The sequence below is a fragment of the Danio aesculapii genome, chromosome 8, assembly GCF_903798145.1.
Source record: "Danio aesculapii chromosome 8, fDanAes4.1, whole genome shotgun sequence".
NCBI lineage: Eukaryota > Metazoa > Chordata > Actinopteri > Cypriniformes > Danionidae > Danio > Danio aesculapii.
This window is the reverse complement of record NC_079442.1, coordinates 2442283-2466122: the sequence shown is the minus strand read 5'-3', so window position 1 is coordinate 2466122 and position 23840 is coordinate 2442283. Positions and strand designations below refer to the sequence as shown.

General features: G+C 37.3%; 1 protein-coding gene across 2 annotated transcripts in view; it reads right to left on the bottom strand.

Moving 5' to 3' along the window:
- vps13a (vacuolar protein sorting 13 homolog A) overlaps positions 1-23840 on the bottom strand; it is a 95842-nt gene that overhangs the window by 46556 nt on the left and 25446 nt on the right. For both annotated transcript variants that reach the window (XM_056464604.1, XM_056464605.1), the window contains exons 22-40: positions 22766-22883; positions 21142-21286; positions 19326-19410; positions 18142-18308; positions 16553-16709; positions 16090-16169; positions 14589-14648; positions 13749-13953; positions 11173-11289; positions 10992-11095; positions 9972-10139; positions 7956-8263; positions 7399-7546; positions 7181-7322; positions 6623-6744; positions 5422-5585; positions 4937-5163; positions 3014-3345; positions 1315-1668 (exon numbers count right to left, since the gene is read on the bottom strand). In XM_056464604.1, the coding sequence (XP_056320579.1) occupies positions 1315-1668; positions 3014-3345; positions 4937-5163; positions 5422-5585; positions 6623-6744; positions 7181-7322; positions 7399-7546; positions 7956-8263; positions 9972-10139; positions 10992-11095; positions 11173-11289; positions 13749-13953; positions 14589-14648; positions 16090-16169; positions 16553-16709; positions 18142-18308; positions 19326-19410; positions 21142-21286; positions 22766-22883 (3203 nt within the window). The remainder of the gene's footprint in view (positions 1-1314; positions 1669-3013; positions 3346-4936; positions 5164-5421; positions 5586-6622; positions 6745-7180; positions 7323-7398; positions 7547-7955; positions 8264-9971; positions 10140-10991; positions 11096-11172; positions 11290-13748; positions 13954-14588; positions 14649-16089; positions 16170-16552; positions 16710-18141; positions 18309-19325; positions 19411-21141; positions 21287-22765; positions 22884-23840) is intronic.

Genomic DNA, 23840 nt, shown 5'->3' with positions numbered 1-23840 from the left:
AGTTTATCTGATGTATATCACTTTTGATTATTCAATTTCTGTACCTGAAAACTATTAGACTTCCCCAGAAGACCATCATTTGCTTCACTTTTATATTTACTCCACTACAAAAGCAGCCTAATCAATGAAAACCAAGGGTGTCAAACTCAGTTCCTAAAGGGCCGCAGCACTGCACAGTTCAGTTCCAACCCTGCTCCAACACACATGCCTGTAGGTTTCAAACAAGCCTGAAGGACTCGATTAGTTTGATCAGCTGTGTTTAATTAGAGCTGGAACTAAACTGTGCAGAGCTGCGGCCCTCCAGGAACTGAGTTTGAAACCTGCGATCGAAACTAATGAATTCTTTGCAAATAGAGCTATTCAATAGGGGTGTGACGATAACCAAATCACCGCCATAATGAGATGTCAACCATGGCGATGTGATTATTACCATCATCACCGCCCTTTTTTAGTTTATTATTTATTTTTGCAAGTGAAACTTTCAGGATTATATAGAAATACAGAATAAACTAAATAACGAGAATGAAAGGCCTGCCCTAAATATTTTCCACTTAAATTACAAGTTTAGATTTCAAAACGAAAACCCTGACTGACTTTTAATAACCGGCATAGGTTGCCTTTTTATACTAAGTTCTTGTTTCTTCCATCAAATAAATATAGCAGGCTTACTAACTAAACAAGCTCTGCTGTAATTCCTATATCACAAACCTCTATCAACATTTTATACCATTATTTTAAAGAAGAGAATCTGATTTTACCTCAGCGGTGCACGTTTATTTTCTCTGTCTCAGGTGACGGAGTGTAGTGAATTAGTTAAACTATCCTCAGTTTAGTGTATAGTGTCAAATTGGCACAGAAATAGTATATCAATAGAGGCTGGTCAAATGTAGGTCTTTTTTACAGAAGCTAAAACAGACTGCGGTCGGGTGATAAGAGACAACAAATCGCATATACCTGTATGTTGACTTATTTAAAGTGGGTTACCAAAGCAAATACTAAATTTGTACAAATAAGTTAGGCAAGTCATTGTATAATCCAAAACAAATATTGCTTAAGCTGGATAATAATATTGACCTTAAAATGGTTTCAAATAATTAAAAACTGCTTTTATTCTAGCCGAAATAAAACAAATAAGACTTTCTCCAGAAGATAAAATATTAGAGGAAATACTGTGAAAAATTCCTGAATCTGTTCAACATCATTAGGGAAATATTTCATGAAGTAAAAGAGGGCTAATCACTTTTACTCATCATTTTGAAAACAAAACATCACACAATGTCAGATTCGTCCAATATCATGCAGCTGTACTCTGACCTCCAGGTTGAGGTGGCAGTGCAGGTTGATGAGGGTGCTCCAGTTCTTGACGTCCCCCTGGAAGGAGGCTTTGGCCAGCAGCATGGGGACTGTGCGATGTCCCACTCCGGCTTCCAGCGTCAGGCAGATGGAGGCGATGCACATCTTAAGAGACTCTCCCTGTGGAACGAGGCGCGTGATGGACGTGCTGACCTCCTCGCCCTCCTCCTCCAGGAACCACAGTTTCAGCTCCCGCAGGCTCCGGCGCTCCCACAGCTCCTGTGGGACGGGGCTCTCCAGCTCCTGTGGCGTCTCAGCGGCCGGACTCAGAGCCGTCTGGATGGTGATCACCGTGTTTATGATGATCGGAGACACCTTTGGGGAACAAAACGGCAGATGTTTCAATGGGGAAAGATCGAATTCTTACAATTACATTACATATTTGGAATCACCAATAAAATTAAACATCTACTCTCTCATAAGTTTCGTTTCTAAACGTTCGAATCAATCAAAATCGGCACTTTTTTCTGATTTCCCAAGCTAATGTAGACTCGAAGGGAATGAGATCCCGACACCAACCTCATTTATGACTGTGTTACATTTCATCATACTCAGAGTAATGCCTCATCCGATCGCGCTGGTCTTCTGAAGTAATTCATAATTAGTCTCCTCCCAAAATGACTCTTTGTTTATCTAAGTTTGTGGGCGTTTGAGTAGTTGCTGTCATGTGATGTGCATTCTGACTATACCTCGAGTTTGTTTCATACAGATTACGAAACCAAAAAACATTCGTTTAGTGTAGTCGGTTCATTTAAAAGTAGAGATTTCAAGCTTTATGCTGACATATTTCTTATGTCTGTGAAGCTAGTATTCGCTGAGATTCTACTGCGCTTGCTAACACCAGACGATTCATAATGAAGCTGCACAAACTGTCATAAACACAAGTCTAATCAGAGCCCCTCCCCCATTGCGAGCGATGATTGGCTCCTGTACTAGAAGGCGGGGCTTCATTCGCTATATTGACCGTCACACTTATCCCCATTCAACAATATACGAGTGACACGTGCTGAGTGTTCTAGAGCCTTTCCCCTACTCGTAGCAACAACAAACGTTCAACAAGTTCAGTCTGAAACAGAGAAAGGGAACTATTTGTCAGGACACCGGCCAGCCAGTGTGTGTGTGTATATGTTAGAGAATGTAAAGTGGGTTCTTCCTACCTGAAATGTACACGAAGCACCCTACTAAGCTCGAATGCTGAGCGTTGTGAGTGCTAAGGTGTCTTTTGTAATATGGTATATGCAGAAGGGCTTTTAATCCATCTCCTGAATAAACTTTTAATTTTTACCATCGCTTTGTTTAAGGTCTGTGTTCTTTAAAATCAATACTCTTTATTGCCTGATTGAGAATCGATATCAAGTGGGTCTCAGAGTAGACATGAAGCACTGCATTAAATCCCACTGTTCCACACCATGTCTATAAAATATGACCATTTATTTTACCACAGTATTTTCAAACTGTTTTACATCTCATTTTACGTTTGAACAACTAAATGTGCAGGTCTTTTTAACAGACTGTATTTTAATTACATCACAACACTGATGCTGTTAAAGGAATAAAATTGCATTGAAGTATGAAGTCACGTTAACCTTTCACCGGGACTTTATCAGTAGGGGAAAAAACAGTAGCACCCATTGCACAATGGTACCACAGAACAGTTCACCTTGAGTGTGAGTGCGCTGATGGATAGCTCGATGCACTGCGGCTCAGTGTTTGACTGCCGGCTCTGGAAGAAAACCTCGCAGGGCTGCAGGACCGTCGTCACGTTGTTCTCCCGCTTCTCCCGCAGGAATGGACAGGCCACCACCTTCAGGTCTGAAATGGCGGCCGTCATGCACTGACCGCTGGGCTCGCTCTTCATCACGAGCTCACACTGAGTGGTCATGACCAGAGCCGGAGCTTCAGCACGCGTCAGATCCGCCACAAACACGATCTCTGGGTTCTTCACCACCACATTCATCTCAGTTTTAGCAACTACTGGTGGAGCAGGAACCGCTAGCGGAGGAAAGACGCAAATCACACAGTTATTATTGAGATTAGAGTTTAGTTTCTGATCTTTTCTTTTATTATTGCTATTAACTTTATTAAAAACATTACTATAAATTCAATAGGAATATTATAATAGTGTACTACTATTTATAATTCATAATTTATTTGACTTTTCCCTTTTTTTAGTTAATTAATAGTAACTTATTTAAAATTAATAAAAAAAAAAAAAATAATAATAATAATTAGTATGCTATCATGGAACATTCTGAGTGTACTCGCTTCACTTACGCATGAAATTCTCTTCACAATAGACATAGATTCACGTCAAGGGCAGGGCTTCTGTCTGCCCGGTGACTCTAGTTTCATTGTTAAATGGCTAACAGGGTTTTAATCAAGAGATTAGTTGTGCTTTATGTGATTTACAAAGACTGAAAGAGAGCGTATATTCGTTCGCCGTTGAGTCTGAGTAGGGATGGTATTAGCCTGGTGCTGAGCGCTGCCTGGTTTTCTCCAAACGTAACGCCTGGCATTCACTCCAAAGAGTTCAATTTGAGTCTCATCAGAGCAGAGAGTTTAGTTTCTTATGGTTGCCTTCAGATGCCTTTTGGCAAATTCCAGGCGGGGAGTGGCTTCCATCTGGCCACTCTACCATACAGGCCTGATTGGTGGATCGATGCACAGATGGTTGTCCTTCTGTAAGGTTCTCCTCTCTCCACAAAAGAACGCTGGAGCTCAGACAGAGTGACCATCGGGTTATTGATCACCTCCCTGACTAAGGCCCTTCTCCCTCCATCACTCAGCTTAGATGCTCTAGGAAGAGTCCTGGTGGTTCCAAACATCTTCCACTTATGGATGATGAAGGCCGCTGTGCTCATTGGAACTTCCAGAGCAGCAGAAATGTTTCTGTAACCTTCCCCGGCCTTGAGCCTCGAGACAATCCTGTCTTGGATGTCTACAGACAATTCCTTTGTCTTCATGCTTGGTTTGTGCTTTGACATGCACTGTCAACCCTGGGACCTTATATAGACAGGTGTATGCCTTTTCAAATCATGTCCAATCAACTGAATTGACCACAGGTGAACTCCAATGAAGCTGCAGAAACATCTCAAGAATGATCAGTGGAAAAAGAATGTACCTGAGCTCAATTTAGAGCTTCACGCCAAAGGCTGTCAATACTGATGTACATGTGATTCTTCAGCTTTTTTATTTTTAATAAATTTGCAACAATTTCAAAAACTCTTTTTTCACATTGTCATTATGGGGGATTGTGTGTAGAATGTTGAGCAAATCAATGAATTTACTCCATTTTGGAATAAGGCTGTAACATAAAATAATGAACACTTTCCAGATGCACTGTATATGTTAGTTAAATTGCTAGAAAAAAAATGAGAATATGTTAACATACTCTGTAATAATAATAATTATCATTATTATCAGCATTTTCTAATAATAATATCATTATAGTCATTATTATAAAACCATTTTATTATTATAAATACACTTTATTTGCAATAATAACAATTCAAAAAATATTTAAAATAATTAAAGTCAATTAAATTAAATAAAGACCTGAGAAGGTCATAGAGAAGTCACTAACCTGGGTCTTTGGAGGTGCTGGCGGGTTGTTTGTTACTCTTTGGAGGACTGGAGAAGCCGTCAGACAGAGCCTTAAGAAACACATCAGCTACAGTGAGGAGGAACTCCATACTGGCACACAGATAGAGATCCTGCACGAGGGTGTCCAAACGAGTCCCGTCCCGACTCTGGCGGTAGCTCATATCCACCATCACACTGTCCTCTCGGCCCTGACGCATCGCCATCATCCTGAAACAGCGCAACATTACTCTCAAGATTACTTCACTGTTCAGCCAAGGGTGAAAACTGATCTTTGTACACAGAACACAATCACAAGACATACAGAGGAAAACTAAAATAAAACACACACACGTTTCTATTAAGAAGGATCTGTAGGGTGCACCCCAAGGCTCGATTCTAGGCCCTCTCCAATTTTATAATATTAAATATAATTAGTAGTACGAATTCAAATATTATTATTAGTTGTCTCATTTTTGTGTGATCTACCTGGATGTGATCATCTTCACTCCCTGTCTCTTGTCATCCAGCAGACAGTTGGTGAGTTTGAGCGAGGCCTTCATGGAGCTGTCGGAGAACATGTGCACGCTGGTGGAGATGGTGCCCAGTGTGAACTCAGCCAACTTCAAAGTCTCATCACGCGATTCGGATAACTGCATTTACACATGAACACATCCCAGAACAACAAACATTAGCTTCAGATCTAAACACCTACAGTTGAAGTCAGTATTATCCGCCCTCCTGTGAATTTTGTTTATCTTTTTCAAAGATTTCCCAAACGATGTTGAACAGATTCAGGAATTTTTCACAGCATTTCCTACAATATTTTTTCTTCTGGAGAAAGTCTTATTTGGTTTATTTCGGCTAGAATAAAAGCAGTTTTTAATTGTTTTAAAGCCATTTTAAGGTCAATATTATTAGCCCCCTTAAGCAATATTAGTTTTGGATTGTCTCCAAAACAAACCACTGTTATACAATGACCTGCCTAATTACCCAAAAGCCCCGGTCAGATCACACCATTTTTATTGTCGGTTACGAAAGTTACCATGTCAGATTATGAGATTAAGACAAAATCTTGATTTGTCATGGATTACAAATGTGCCAGACTACACGTTCCTTTTCACGATCAGCCATCCCGTGACGTTTTGCATGATGTTATTGTGTCGGACAGAAGTTGAAAACAGTATGTAAACAGGTGCAAAATGTCCTTTACAGACACTGATTTTTGGCTGTTGTTGTGTCTGAGTGAGAAAAGAATTGATGAAATTTGAGAGATGTAGCCGATGGATGCATTTTGAGCCAAAACAATGAGAATTGATCCTCAGTTTAGCCCACATAGACATCTGTTGTGCTCACTGTGTCAAGAGTTTTACTAAAGTCTCCCAAGTACTGAGAAATGTGTCTTAGAGTCTGTAAAAAAAAAACTGTAACCTAGTTAAGCCTTTAAATGTCACTTTAAGCTGAATACTAGTGTCTTGAAGAATATCTAGTCTAATATTATGTGCTGTCCTCATGGCAAAGAGAAATAAATCAGTTATTATAAATGAGTTACTAAAACTATTATGATTAGAAATGTGTTGAAAATAATCTTCTCTCCGTTAAGCAGAAATTAGGGGGAAAATATAGAGGTGGGCAAATAATTCTGACCTCACCTGTATGTTTTACTGCTGATTTGAGTGCTTTTCATTACCTCGTTGTTTGGGCTGTAAAGGACCAGCGTCATGGAGTCAAACTTGAAGTCCAGTTTTAGGGTGTTCTTCAGTTTGCCTGATTTCTGGCCCTCCACCACTGCTGCGGTCACAACTGTGTTCCCTATGACAAAACATAGATGTATGTTTGAGAAAATGATTGCAATACTTCAATAATTACCGCAAAACAAACCGTCGTACCTTATTAAACAACTCACACCAAAAATTGCTGATAGATTACTCAATCTCATTTTTATTGTAGAGCATTTAAGATTAAAGAGTTGTAGCTGAAACCGTAGCTCTTGTAGATTCATACAATGAAAGCAAAGGGCTACCGAAACAGTAAATAAAATTAATTTAATAATATGACAAAGTGCGACACGATGGCTCAGTGGTTAGCACTGTCATCTCACAGCAAGAAGGCTGCTGATTCAAGTCCTGGCTGGGCCAGTTGGTGTATAGTTTTAAAACACGGGAGGGCGAATAATTCTGACTTTAACTGTATATAGTATGCTTCGAACAACCAACATGATAGAGATAAATCTGTGCATTTGTGATACCTCCAGAGCCCTGGGAACCTTTGATAGAAACCGTATCTCCTTTATCAGAGGTGGACGGAGGCGGAGGAGCGTCGGACGTCTCGGACAGATTCTCACTCAGAGTCTTCAGCACTATGGTCAGATCCTCCTGACTCAAGATCAGCTATAATACAACATACACTAACATTAGCTGCAATATCCCGCTATGATCACTCACAGAAACATGCACAAGCACTTACGCTCGTGGGCTTGAGGTGAGCATTGATCTGGATGTCAGGTATGCTGTGATACCAGGAGGCGGAGAGATTGCGTTTGATTGACAGGTCCATGTTGACTGGCTTGAGCAACTGAATCTCGCTGTTGAACTTGTCATCACTGAACGTGGTCCTGAGAAAATACAAACATGGTAGAAACATTATCAGCACAGTGGGTCAGTGGTTAGTACTGTCGCCTCACAGCAAGAAGGTCACTGGTTCGAGTCCCAGCTGGGCCACTTGGCATTTTCATGTGGAGTTTGCATGTTCTCCCCGTGTTGCCGTGGGATACCTCCGGGTTCTCCCGTTTACCCCACAAGTCCAAACACATGCGCTATAGGGGAATTGGATAAACTAAATCGGCCGTAGTGTGTGTGAATAAAAGAGTGTATGAGTGTTTCCCAGTACTGGGTTGCAGATGGAACGGCATCCGCTGCATAAAACATATGCTGGAATAGTTGGCGGTTCATTCCACTGTGGCGACCCCTGATAAATAAGGGACTAGGCTGTAGGAAAATGAATGAATGTAATACTCTACTAACCTGTACATTTTCAGATCACTCAGTCCCACAGCCATGATGTCCATTACAGGAGGGATCTTGGTGTGTGTTGGAGAGGAAACAATCTCAAAGCGGTTCTTTACAGTCACTAAACCCAGATCTGCCACAATCACGTTGTGGGAAACCGAGGATTGTGGGAGGAAGACAACAGGAGCTTTGATGTCGACGTCCAGGGAGATACGTGTACTCCTCTCTGCCAGCTCCAAAACCCCCGTGGCTGCTTTCTCTGCTGCCTGGGCCGTCACCTCAGCCAATGCATTTTTAGCCTCCTGGAAATTATTAATGAATGCCTGACGAGGAAAAATAAAGAGAGCAGGAGAGAGACCATTAGGCTAAAATATGACTGAAAAAAACACATATACACAAAATAATAAAGCAATTTGTTTCTATTAAGAAGTAACTGAAGGGTGCACCCCAAGGCTCAGTTCTAGGCCCTCTCCAAATTTAGGAAATATTAAAGAAATATTATTAGTAGAATCAGTTTAAATGTTACTATGAAACAATGTTCTTATTATTATTATTAAACATCTTGCTAATTATTATTATTATGAGTAGTAGTAGTAGTTTTATCAGTTTTTAATCGACCTGTTATCCACCTAGATGTGATCATCTTCACTTTCTACCTCTTATAATCAATTCAATATCACTTGTTAGAGCAACCGACTGCCATCCAAAGAATCGCCTGTTCGATCCAAGCTCAGACCGGGTTGGGTGAAGTAGGACTGGTGGGTAAAACCTGGGGGCTCATCCAGGATGGGAATGAGGTTTAGGGGGGGTGAGTGTAACGGAGGCCAGCTAGCGACATGCTATGCAGGTAAACCTCACTCCTCTGATCTCTAAAGGTGCTCTAGTGACAGACGCCAGAGGCCATGGTCTTTAGCCTCCTTGTTAGAGCAACCGACTCCCATGCAAAGAATCGCCGATTCGATCCCAGCTCAGACCAGGTTTGGTACAGTCGTTCCGGTGGGTTACACAAGATTTCGTAAGACTAAATAGAGTATAAATAAACCACATACGAAACTTGTTTCTAATAGAAACAAGCAATTTGTTTCTGTTAAAAGAACTATAGGGTGCTCCCCAGGGCTCAGTATAAGGACCTCTCCAATAATTTTAAAATGATAAATATTATTAGCAGTATAAATATCATCATTAAACATAATATTATTAAACCCCTTAGTATTGATTATTAGCAGGAGCAGTATCCTTTTCATGTGATTATCTGGATGTGATCATCTTTTAGTCTTATAGTCTCTAAAGGCTTTTAGTCTAATAATCTTGTATACATAGTTGAAGTCAGAAATATTAGCCCCCTGAATTATTAGCCCCCTGTTTATTTTTCCCCCCAATTTCTGTTTAACAGAGAGAAGATTTTTTCAGGACATTTCTAAACATAATAATTTTAATAACTCATTTCTAATAACGGATTTATTTTAGCTATCATATATATATATATATATAGACTCTTATGTATATCTTATTGACTCTTATAGTCAAATCAATATACATTCTTTCAAACTTTAATTTTTAGATCTGATTTTCAAAGTAAAAAAGGAAAAATAAGACTTTGTGGGGCTAATTAGAATAAAAAAACACTCATACACAACCCAACACAGCAGTTTATTTCTATTAAGAAGAAACTGTAGAGTGCTCCCCAAGGCTCAGTTCAAGGCCTTCTCCAATTTAATTGAATAAAAAAAACCACACGCACACACAAGCGCGCACGCACGCCCGCACGCCCGCACGCACGCACGCCACGCACGCACGCACGCACGCACGCACGCACGCACGCACACACGCACACACGCACACACACACAACTAAACACAGCAGTTTGTTTCTATTAAGATGAAACTGTAGGGTGCTCCCCAAGGCTCGGTTCTAGGCCCTCTAGTACTATTGTTATTAGTATCAGTTTAAATTTGAATATTATTAGTAGTAGTATACTTTTTGTAACTAACTTTCTTTCTTTGGAAGTTGGTGATTGAGATGAACACTTACTAGTATTGAGGACATAAACTTGTTGAGGAAAATAACTTGAATGCAGCCCACAGTCAGAGTCACACTAGTGTCCACAATGTGCATGTCTGTGTAAGCGTCACCCTCCGTCGCATCGACATGGTTGACCATGCGGAAATCAAACACCTCCTTATCAGCGATGGACACTGCCTGCATATCATCAACATTTTCCATCATTAGTCAAAATCCACTACATCTCACGCTAACAACGTCTTATGTTCAGAAAACCGTTTAAATGTATTATCTAATAATCAAAACTTAATCTGGGCCAATAAAATAGAACATCTGAATTTATTATAGTTAACTGATATTTAGGTTTATATCTTCATTATTTTAATCCTATTCAGGGCTTAACAGTGCAAACATTTTACTTGCATTTTTGACTAAAATGTAAGCAAACTGTAAAAAGTACAAACAAATTTCATAAATGTTATCTATATTAATCTTAAGCCTTATATTTACTGGCAGAAATTGGGAATTTGTTAGGAATTATAATAGGCTCTAATGTATTTATTAAATAAAATTTGTATTTCAAGTTTTGGAATTACAAGTCCAACATTATAGAGAATATATATTTAATCATATTTCTTTATGGTTATCATCAATATTTTTGACGTTTGGAAAACATGTATAATTATACAATAATTAAAGTAAGTAGCAGAAATATTTGTAAACCTAGAGTACTTTTTCTTTTAATAGAAAATCTATATTTGTAATAATTGCACCACTTTTTGCACATTAAGCTTCTTTACATTATTTACATTAAAATACCACAAGTGTCAAGCCCTGTTATTATTGTAGCCAACATTTTAAGTGGATCAAAAAAGCTTTCAAAATTGTCCTAAGACAAGAATGGGTGTTGTTCAGTAATTTTAGATTAACTTTGAAGAAAGGTTTTGATCCTCTTTGATATAAAAGTGTTACATATAAACATATACATAAACATATAATTGTGTAGCAGTTGATTTATGTATCTTTAATATGCTAAATAGCATTCTCTACCTTTTTATAAAGAGCCTCTTTGTCACAATCCAGAATGATGATGTTCTTCAGGTTAGCCAGAATCTCCACCGACTTCTTCTTCATCTGAACTTCAGAAACTAGTCCTGATGGAAGTTAACATGGTGTGTTAGAAACGCTCTGGTTTATTGTGCTTGTGTGCATCTATAGAAGTGTGTATTACCCTCGATGCTGATCTCAGAGATCCTGGCTTTCTCTCCTCGTATGAACACCTTTAGACAGTTGAGGTCTGCGCGGATGTGCAAATTCACCACATCCTCAAACTTTGACTTTTTGTAGGCTGAAGAAGAAAAAAAACAATAATATGAGAATCAGGCTTACACTGAAATTAACATCCTGGGCCGAACTGAAAACTCTGCTTTAAAAAAATTATTTATCATTTTCTTAAATAATATAAATTACTTTTGCAAAATAGATAAATTTAAGTATACATGTACATGAGCGGAATATGCCCAAAGCGGAGTATTGAACTATTTTGAACTTTGACTGCTAGCAAGCTTGTCAGCGGTGTGCTCCTCTGTTGTGTACCGGACTGAGCAAAGTGCTAGAGCAAACAAAGCCCAAAACAATCAGTTTTAGAGAGAGGCACGTCCCATATCCAGTGTGAAAGCTGCTTCAGATTGCACAGTGACTATTGCTGGATAGAGAGTGAAACCAGTTCACTGAAAACTACTGCTCAGTGCGGCTCACCACAGACTTTCTTGGGGGGTCATATTTTTGGCTGTTTTTCTCTTTCGGGCCAAAAAATACCCAGCCAACTAACTAAACCACTAACCAACCAACCAAATACACCATTAACCAACCAACCAACCAACCAAGTAAACCACTAACCAACCAACCAACCAACCACACCACTAACTAACCAACCAACTAAACCACTAACCAAACAACCAACTAAAGTACTAAAACAACCAATCAACTACACTACTTACCAACCAACCAACTAAACCACTAACCAAACAACTAAACCCTCTAACCGAACAACTTACCAAAGCACTAACCAACTAACTAAACCACTAACCAAACAACTAAACCCCTAACCAAACAACCAACCAAACCACTAACCAACCAACCAAACAACCAACCAAAGCACTAACCAACTAACTAAACAACTAAACCCCTAACCAAACAACCAACTAAACCACTAACCAAACAACCAACCAAACCACTAACCAAATAACCAACTGAACCACTAACCAACTAACTAAACCACTAAACAAACAACCAACTAAACCACTAACCAAACAACTAAACCCCTAACCAAACAACCAACCAAACCACTAACCAACCAACCAACCAAAGCACTAACCAACTAACTGAACAACTAAACCCCTAACCAAAAAACCAACTAAACCACTAACCAAACAACCAACCAAACCACTAACCAAACAACCAACCGAACCACTAACCAAACAACCAACCAAACCACTAACCAAACAACCAACCGAACCACTAACCAACTAACTAAACCACTAAACAAACAACCAACTAAACCCCTAACCAAACCACAAACCAAACAACCAACCGAACCAATAACCAACCAACCAAACCACTAACAAAACAACCAACCAAACCACTACCCAAACAACTAAACCACTAAAACAACCAATCAACTCCACCACTAATCAAACAACTAAAACTACTAACCAACCAACTTAACCACTAACAAAACAACCAACCAAACCACTAACCAAATAACCAACTGAACCACTAACCAACTAACTAAACCACTAAATAAACAACCAACTAAACCACTAACCAAACAACTAAACCCCTAACCAAACAACCAACCAAACCACTAACCAACCAACCAACCAAAGCACTAACCAACTAACTGAACAACTAAACCCCTAACCAAACAACCAACTAAACCACTAACCAAACAACCAACCAAACCACTAACCAAACAACCAACTAAACCACTAAACAAACAACCAACTAAACCACTAAACAAACAACCAACTAAACCCCTAACCAAACAACCAACCAAACCACTAACCAACCAACCAAAGCACTAACCAACTAACTGAACAACTAAACCCCTAACCAAACAACCAACCAAACCACTAACCAAACAACCAACCAAACCACTAACCAAACAACCAACTAAACCACTAAACAAACAACCAACTAAACCCCTAACCAAACAACCAACCAAACCACTAACCAACCAACCAAACCACAAACCAAACAACCAACCGAACCAATAACCAACCAACCAAACCACTAACAAAACAACCAACCAAACCACTACCCAAACAACTAAACCACTAAAACAACCAATCAACTACACCACTAATCAAACAACTAAAACTACTAACCAACCAACTAAACCACTAACCAAACAACTAAACCCCTAACCAAACAACCAACCAAACCACTAACCAAATAACCAACTGAACCACTAACCAACTAACTAAACCACTAAACAAACAACCAACTAAACCACTAACCAAACAACTAAACAAATAACCAACTTAACCACTAATCAACCAAGTAAACCACTAAACAACTTAACCACTAACCAATGAAGTAAACCACTATCCAACAACCAACTAAACCACTAACCAAACCAACTAACCACCCCCCTACTCACTCACCCACCTTCAGTTTGGTGCCTAATTTATCGGGGTTTACCACAGCAGATTGTACCGCCAATTACTCAGGCATATGTTTAATGTGGAGGACTGACCAAACACTGAAAACACCAAAAGGAGCAGGCAAGATCAACTTTCTTACAAGACTTCTTGGCCACAGCAGAATCATCTACTTTAGGCTCCTCTTCTTCTTCCTCCTCCTCCTCCTCCTCCTCTTCCTCCTTGGGAATGACGGGTTGTTCCTCCTGAGTCTCCTTCTTCATCGGTGGCAGGAGATTATTTAGGAAGTTCATGGAGTTCAGGAGAGCCTCGGTGTGCAGGTGAATGTCCAGAGAGGAGAAATTCACCTGGTGTAAAAAAAACAGAGTAAACTCAACACGAAACTGAAGTTCTTCTTTGATGAAGAGCCAAATGAATTGGCCACTAGAACAAAGACTGGCAACCCCCTCAGATAGAGGAAGAAGCTGTTTTGATTCAAAATTATGAAAATAAATCAAAATATGTACTTGAATAAATCAATTATAACACACAGCACATCAGAATTAAATGATAATTTGCATTTCCTCAAACTTCTGCAATTGACCCTTCGCTAAGCCCCGCCCTCAGTTATTGTTGCTACTCCTGTCAAGCAATCGTGCCTGGCACGTCTTTTACAAAGTGTATGCGCTGTCAGACATGGCCAGGGATATAATTAGTCATTTTTGGCGAACAGGTGAGATATCCGAGAAAGCCAGACAAAAAAGCACTGCAGTATGAATTACAGGAGTATATTCACCACATAATATGCAACTGATTATAGAGAATAACTCAATCAAAATTGAAGCTAGCTTAGCCTAGCCGCCTTATACCCTAACCATTCAACAGCTTAGTTCAGCTGGGTGTGGCTTAGCGAAGGGTCAATTAGTATGCAGTTTTGGAGAGGCTCTGTGAAGTGTGAGCTATGACATTATTTTAAAAGGCTGTGATTTGTGAACAAGCTTACCTTGATTAGTTGCTCTGTATTTTTGTACATGGCTTTAAAATCGGGTGCATTTTTGTCTGCCTGGAGAAAAAAAAATCATTAGAGTTAAATAAAGTCATGAAGCAAAGCTCATTTCTGTTGTTTGAAGTATTATGAACAGCAATATTCGATTCATTCATTCATTTTTCGGCTTAGTCTCTTTTTAATCAGGGGTCGTCACAGCGGAATGAACCGCCAACTTATCCAGCATATCTTTTGCACAGAGGATGCCCTTCCCGCTGCAACCCAGCACTGGGAAACACCCATACACTCTTGCATGCACACACATACACTACGGCCAATTTTAGCTTATTCAATTCACCTATAGCGCATGTGTTCGGACTGTGGGGGAAACCGGAGCACCCGGAGGAAACCCACGCCAACATGCAAACATGCAAAACTTGACACAGAAATGCCAACTGACCCAGCCGGGGCTCGAACCAGCAACCTTCTTGCTGTGAGGTTATCGTGCTGTGCCACCGTGATGCCCCACATATTAGATTACATATTATAAACAAAATATCTAAAAAAGTATTTTAAAATAAATACAATTATTTTATTTTAAATAAATTATTTTATATTATTTTAATTAATTTAATTATTTAAAATTTAATACAAATAATATGTAAATAAAACTTAAACTGCGCGACGCAGTGGCGCAGTAGGTAGTGCTGTCGCCTCACAGCAAGAAGGTCGCTGGTTCGAGCCTCGGCTGGGTCAGTTGGTATTTCTGTGTGGAGTTTGCATGTTCTCCCTGTGTTCACGTGGGTTTTCTCGGGGTGCTCCGGTTTCCCCCACAGTCCAAACACATGAGGTGCAGGTGAATTGGCTAGGCTAAATTGTCCGTAGTGTATGAGTGTGAATGAGTGTGTGTGGATGTTTCCCAGAGATGGGTTGCAGCTGGAAGGCCATTCGCTGCGTAAAAACGTGCTGGATAAGTTGGCGGTTCATTCCGCTGTGGCGAACCCCGGATTAATAAAGGGACTAAGCCGAAAAGAAAATGAAAGAATGAATATATAAATGAAGAAAAATTTAACTAAATTAAAAACTATATAGACACAAAAATATAAAGAAATTTACAAAAACTTTCAAATAAAGTGAAAACAATATAAAAAATAACAAATAAAAAAAAAAATCATACATTTATACTAAGAAAAAAAAAGTCTACTTGACCTGTAAAAGCTGATAATAATGAACTAATAATAATAATAATAATGAACTAATAACAATAATAACAACAATAACAACAACAACAACAATAATAATACTAAAATAATATAATGAACTACAGGATGACCTGAGAAAATACATTCAATTAAACCATCCTTTAAAAAACAAAACAAATATACTTTACACATTATGATGCTTCATTGCTGTCTGAGTTATTAACAAAAAGGATGATCCATTACTATTTATTGTTATTTAATTTAGTGTTGCACATTTTAAAGCAAATTAGATCAACCAGCTGACTACACCCTTTTACCTTGACATACTCCAGAGTGAGTAGATCCTCCTCTGTGTTGTCCAGCGTGGTGATAAGGTGAACCTTCTTGTCCTCAGAATCTTCACACAAACACACCAAATCCTCAAACATTTTAATATTTAAAAGCAGAAATGATTTTAAAACATGCTTGAATGCTTTGGGGATTATTTGATGAATCAGAAGTGTTCATTTCCAATAGAAATCTACATTATAACAATTTATTCTATGACTCTTTTAAATGCTTAACTCTGATTAGCTGATGAGCATTCTAAGATGTGCTGTTATTTCCAGATAAACGCACAGCTAAAGTAGTTCGGGCATGTTTTGAGCGAATTACAGCTCCATATCACTACGCTGAATGATTTGAGTGATTTCCCAGCTACAAAAACCATTAGGTGACTACTCGAACACAGGCCTGGTGTCTCCTTAGGGGTGAAAGGTTGTGTGTTTTGAGTGCACTTACCCAAGTACTCGGAGCACTCGAGGCAGATCTCACGCAGGAAAGTGTACGAAGACATATCAAACGTGCGCAGTTTGAGCTCCGTTCCCAATCCATCGATGAACAGATGCAGAACGCTCACTTCCTGTCTGTGTGACACGCGGCACAGCTGCACAGAAAGCTGCGGGCAAAACAAACAGGGGAAAGTGTTGTTTAAAGAGGGAAGCTTAAAATATTCCACAGTATTCCCGATTATATTTTTCTCCAGGAAAAAGTCTTATTTGGTTTGGTTTAATATTATTAAGTTTAATATTATTAGCTTGCTTCAGATTTTTTTTTTTTCCGATTGTCTATAGCAGGGTTTCCCAACCCTGTTCCTGAAGGCACACCAACAGAACATATTTTGGATGTCTCCCTTATCTGACCCATTCACTTCAGGTTTTGGAGTCTCTAATGTTCTGATGAGTTGATTTAGGGGTGTTTGATTAGGGAGAGGTTGAAAATGTGGACTGTTTGAGTGCCTTCAGGAACAGGGTTGGGAAACACTGATCGATAGAACAAACCACTGTTATACAATGACTTGCTAAATACTCGGGCCAGACAGAATCTGCTGACTTATTTTGCAGAGAATCTGAGATATTGTAAAATCTGCAGATTTACGAGGAATTATTTGGGGAGTTTAACTAAAAACTTCATTCATTCATTTTCTTGTCAGCTTAGTCCCTTTATTAATCTGGGGTCGCCACAGCGGAATGAACCGCCAACTTATCCAGCACATGTTTTATGCAGCGGATTCCCTTCCAGCTGCAACCCATCTCTGGGAAACATCCATACACACTCATTCACACACATACACTTCGGACAATTTAGCGTACTCAAACCCACGCCAACACGGGGAGAACATGCAAACTCTACACAGAAACCCCAACTGACTCAGCCGAGGCTCAAACCAGCGACCTTCTTGCTGAGAGGCGACAGCACTACCTACTACGCCACTGCGTCGCCAACTAAAAACTTAACATATTAAATTAAAAATAATCCCTTTTTAACTTTTATTGAATGTTTACAATGCAAACCCAATTAGATTCACTTATTTGGCAAACATAGCAAGTCTCTAATGTAATATCTCTACTAAAAGACAGAAAATATTACATATGCGAACTGTATTGTAAATAAAACAAATGAATATCTTCATAATACTCAATATTATTACTGAAATTAATTTAAAAACTGAATTAATATAAATTTACACACATTTATACAAGTAAAAAAAAGACTCGATGGGCTAAAAATCTGCGGATTTCTGAGCGTGCAGATTCCGTGTGGGCCTACTAATTACCCTAACTTTAACCTAATGAACATTAGCCCCTTAAATGTCACTTTAAGCTGAATACTAGTGTCTTGAAGAATATCTAGTCAAATATTATCTGCTGTCATCATGACAAAGAGAAAAGAAATCAGTTATTAGAAATGAGTTATTAAAACTATTATGTTTAGAAATTGTTTCAACTCATTTCTCTTTACATACATATCAGTTGTAATTTCCATAGGAAAAATATGACTAAATGCACTTGTGTGTTTATAAAGCAGTTATTAAGAACATTATATCAGACCTTGTTGATCTCAAAATTCAGCAGAAACTCGGTCATGTTCTTCTTGGGGTCTTTGAGCACCATAGACAGACGTTTATCAGCTGAAGCCTGCAGAGAGTCAGACGAGGCCTCGAAGAACGGCAGATCCTCGATCGGTGAACTGGGGGCGTCGAAGAAGAGTTCCTCCTCTGAAAAAATAAAACACACAGCATTTCATCTAGTCAGATTGGCTAATTACACTAACTTTAGCCTAATTAACCTAGTTAAGGCTTTAAATGTCACGTAAAGCTGAATATTACAAAAATATCTAGTCAAATATTATGTGCTGTCATCATGACAAAGATAAAAAAAAATCTATTATTATTAAAATAATAGATTTTAATTATAAATCTATTATATAAATCTAAATAATTATGAATTATTATAACTGTTGTGATTAGAAATGTGTTGAATGGAAATCAGAAACTGAAGAAAAAATATATAGAGGGGGTGAATAATTCTGACTTTAACTGTATATTTTTGCCAATAGCCAAAAGTACAGCGTATGAATCAAAATGACCGATTCTTCTTTTATGCCAAAAATCACTAGAATATTAAGTAAAGATGATTTTCCATGCATATCATTAGTAAATTTCCTACTGTAAAGCTCGTTTTGATTAGTAATGTGCATTGCTGTTGTGTCTCCAGAGATGTTTTAGCGGTATGGCAGATGCAACACAAAAAATTCCAATTCCAGGTTATTTTTTTTCTTGGATTATTTCTTGGATTAACACTAAAAGATGTTGTCAATAATGTAGTAAAAACAGATGAGGAAAGAAAGATCTAGTAAAGGAAATGTGTTTATTACAATGAGGGTAAGAATCGACAAGCATAAAAAGGTGATAATTTGATTAAATTCAATTCAACTTAATAATAATATTCAATTCAACTCAATAATAATATAAAAAACTGGGCTTGAAATCAAAGTAAATAATCAAACAAAAATCCCTCAATCACTGTCACTTATTTTGGACAAAACTTAAAGGTGTTTTTCTAAATATTCAGATTCTTTTTTTTACACACACCGAGTTTCAAACAGTTGAATTTCAGCCAAATATTGTCTTATTTATTGAGCTTTCATAAAATTTTTTAAAAAAAAAAGACATTTATGACTATTTTTTTGGTCTAAAGTCACATGTTAGATTTATAGTCTGTGTTTGTCTGACCTGAGCCGTATATGATGGATGCACGCAGGTCATCTATAGCTGGCCTCCGGGGCGTGAGCTGAGGGGTATTTCCACGTTTAGAAGCCTAATAAAAAAATAAATAAAAAAAAAAGCATGATCACACTGCTGCTAGAAAAACAAACAACACTCCTGGTGCTTGCAAACACAATGCAAATGTACCCAGATGAACCAAAATAAAATAAATTCTGAATCAGGACGTGTGAACTTCTTAAGGCATTTATTTTAATATATATATATATATATATATATATATATATATATATATATATATATATATATATATATATATATATATATATATATATATATATACACACGCACACACAGTTGAAGTCAGAATTATTAGCCCCCCTGTTTATTTTTCTTCTCAATTTCCGTTTAATGGAGAGAAGATTTTTTTTTCTACACATTTCTAAACATGATAGTTTTAATAACAGTTTGTGTTTGTGTGCACATCAGACAACTTTTATCTGTAAAATTTTATTATTGTATTCCCGAAATACTAAAAAATATTAAGAAAATAAATGAAAAATACAGCTAAAATACAATACAGACGTCAGACAAAAAGCAAATATAAAAAAGATAAAAAGTTACTGTAAAAATGACTAATTTAAAACGTAAGCTTTTTTTACAGGTTAAAAAATGATTTAAAAAGTTCAAAAGGAAATATTTAATTTAATCTAAAATGGCTAAAACTGAAAAATATATAAACATGTTATTTCTATAAGAATTAAAACATTCTTAAACAACAAAGACTTCAAGAGTGCATAAACAATATTAAAATAATATAAACTAAAAGTCAACTGTCAGTTGATAATCCACGCTTATTGCTTAATATATGCAATATTTTACTTCAGCAACTTAATTTCATATAATCAATATCTGAAGAGTTCATTTGCAAAAACAGATAACCAACATTTCAAGCAGTTTGCAGTAAAACTTTTTAACACTTCATATTAATTGTCATTATTTCTGACAGCTAACCAAAAAGCAGTGTGAGTTCATTCATTCATTTTCCTTCAGGCTTAGTCCCTTTATTCATTAGTGGTCGCCACAGCGGAATGAACCACCAAATTATCCAGCATACGTTTTACACAGTTGATGCCCTTCCAGCTGCAACCCAGTACTGGGTACTACCCATACACACTCATTCACACAAATACACTACAGCCAATTAAGCTTATTCAATTCCCCTAGAGCGCATGTGTTTGGACTGTGGGGGACACCGGAGCACCCGGAGGAAACCCACAACAACATCGGGAGAACATGCAAACTCCACACAGAAACGCCAACTAACCCAGCCAGGATTCGAACCAGCGACCTTCTTGCTGTGAGGCGACCGTGCTAACCACTGAGCCACCATGTCACCCCAGCAGTGTTAGTAATTTCCATAAATCATGTTTTTTCCAATTGTACTCTTCAATACACAACATAAAATCTAAATATCTGAAAGCATCTCCTAGAGGTGTTGTTAAACAATTACAACAAAGCAAAGGTGTGTTTTCTCAAGAGATAGTGGCCCAATTTAAATCTGGGGTCACACTTTATTTTGATGGTCCGTTTGTTGAATTAAGTTACATTGCATCTACATGCCCACTAATCCTCATTAGTTTATAAGTAGACTGTTAGGGTTGAGGTTGTGGTTAGTGTAAGTTGACATGCACTTGCAAAGTTTCCTATAGTCAGTTTGATGTCTGTATCAGCAGATATTAAGCAGACAGTCTACTAATACTCAAATGGACCATCAAAATAAAGTGTTACCAAATCTGGCCCATCTTCATCATGGTGTGTTCACCTTTGGAGTGGCCTGCGTGTTTCTGGACTGAGGCGAGGGCCGGCTTTCAGGTAGAGGAATACTGCTGAGGAGAGCCAGAACGCCACGCACTTTATCATCAGAGATCCGCAGAGACAGCAGAGGCAGCTCACCGTACATCTTAAACCTCAACAACAGCAACAAAACAACACAGATATCAATGCACAACTGAACCGGGAGATTTTTAATATGAATACATATGCTACATACGGTTTTTCAAATATGTTTTATTAAAGTTATTTAAGTGATGTTTAACGGAGAGAAGATTTTCAATTTTAAAGGCTTTACTAGGTTAAGTAGGTTAACCAGGCAAGTCATTGTACAACAGTGGTTTGCTCTGTAGCCAATCCAATACAAAAATGTCTTAAAGTGACAGTTCACCCAAATTTACTCATCATTTACTCTCCCCTCAAGTTGTTTCAAGCCTTTACAAGTTTCTTTCTTCCGTTGAACACATAAGAAGATATTTTGAAGAATGCTGAAAACCTGTAACCATTGACTTCCATAGTAAGAAAACAATTCCTATGGAAGACAATAGTTACTGATTCATTTTTCAAAATATCTTCTTATGTGTTCAACAGAAAAAACAAACTCAAACAGGTTTGAAACAAGTGAAGGGTCAGTAAATGATGACGGAATATATATATATATATATATTCTTTTTCTCTGGATTTACTATTAACAGGTGTGGATTTTGAGTAAAATGTCCGTTTGATTTATTTTATATATAATATTTTATTTGATTAAATCAAAAGTGGAAAGTAGTTATAGTGAGGAAAGCAAGGAAAGTGAGGAAAGCAAAATGAAAGTTAACATTGACATATTATACTTAAAGATTCTTCATCAAAAGGCTTAAAAAATCTGATGCAGCGAGTCTGAAAATTCTGAAGTTCAGGTTTTGTCACGATCACCAGCGATCTAACAACCAGAGAACGTGGGTAAACATGTCAGAATCAATTGCCCTAAGGGGATTGATAAAGTTTTCATCTAAACTAGAACTGATAACATATCTTTAAAATTTCTAATAAGGATATAATAATGTCAATAACAAATAATCTACTCTTGGACATCAAATAGGAAAAATCGTGTCTATACGCTTTACATACAGTCAAACCAATAATCATTAAGAGAGAATATATATTGTTTTTATTGCATTAGTATGTGCAGAACACTATAGGTTATTTATAGTGAGGAAAGCGAAATAAAAGTTAACACTGACAGATTATACTTAAAGATTTAATGGCTTAAAAAATCTGATGCAGCGAGTCTGAAAATTGTGAAGTTCAGGTTGTCACGATTACCAGCGATCTAACAACCAGAGACCGCTGGTAAACATGAACTACAGGACTACAGATCCCAGTCATGCAACACACACACTCACCTGCTCCAAGTCACCCTTGATTAAACACTCACACAGCTGAAGCTGCTCAGACTGATTACTCAGACTATAAGAACAGCACAAACATACACAATGTTGCAGAGTCTTGTTGTCTGTGTAGTGACATTACAACGCATTTCCCTGGTCTTGCTTTCCTTATTTTGCAAAAGATTGCAACGTCCAGTTTAGTGTGTAGATGTGCAAATAAAAAACGTTCGAGCTCCTTACTTGGGCATCCTGGAGTCTGTGACCACCATGGCTCTGCTAAAGACCACTTTCAGGTCCACTGGCTCCAGGATGTGGAAAGCAGACTGTCTCAGTGGACGAGCCCGCTTCCAGTCTCCACCTGAAAGACACACACACACACACTATAACACCTGCAAGATCTACATATGACCGGTTATATGTACACACTCACATATACATATACATATATATATATATATATATATATATATATATATATATATATATATATATATATATACATATATATATATATATATATATATATATATATATATATATATATATATATATATATATATATATATATATATATATATATATATACATATATACATATATACATATATACATATATACATATATATATATATATATATATATATATATATATATATATATATATATATATATCTAAATATATTATTTATATATTTATATTATATATTTTATTATTATATATTTTTTTATTATATATTTATATTATATATTTTATTATTTATATTATTAAATAAATATATTATTTATATAAAATAGATTCTGAATCTGAACTCAAACACTACATATAAAAAACAAAAATATATACCTATATCTATGTATATCCATATATAAGAATTTTGGATTTGGGTGTTTGTTTAAACAGACAAATACGTAAACATTTATAAAAATGCCCATCTTGGCCTGTTTATGTCTTAAATTAACATATTCCGTTAGAAAAGTGATCAAATTTTTGTCATTATAGATCACCGAAGCTATTTAATGCTAATCAAACAACACATGAAAACCTCGTTCACCGCTCTTCACATACAAAAAAAAGTACATTTAATAAGAATCAAAGTCCCTTATTTTCTTTATTTTTCTTTTAGTTTAATATCTGGCATTTTGCCTTCATTATGATACAACATTAGATTCAGACAAGAAGTAAAGTTGGTGAGAGAGAGTAAAGGGATTGAATCAGGACAGTCATGCTATATATGTTGGCGGACTGACAACTAGGTTTCAGTGCCGATGATGTCCCTTAATTTTTAATTGTCCCTTAATTTTTATTGACAGGTAT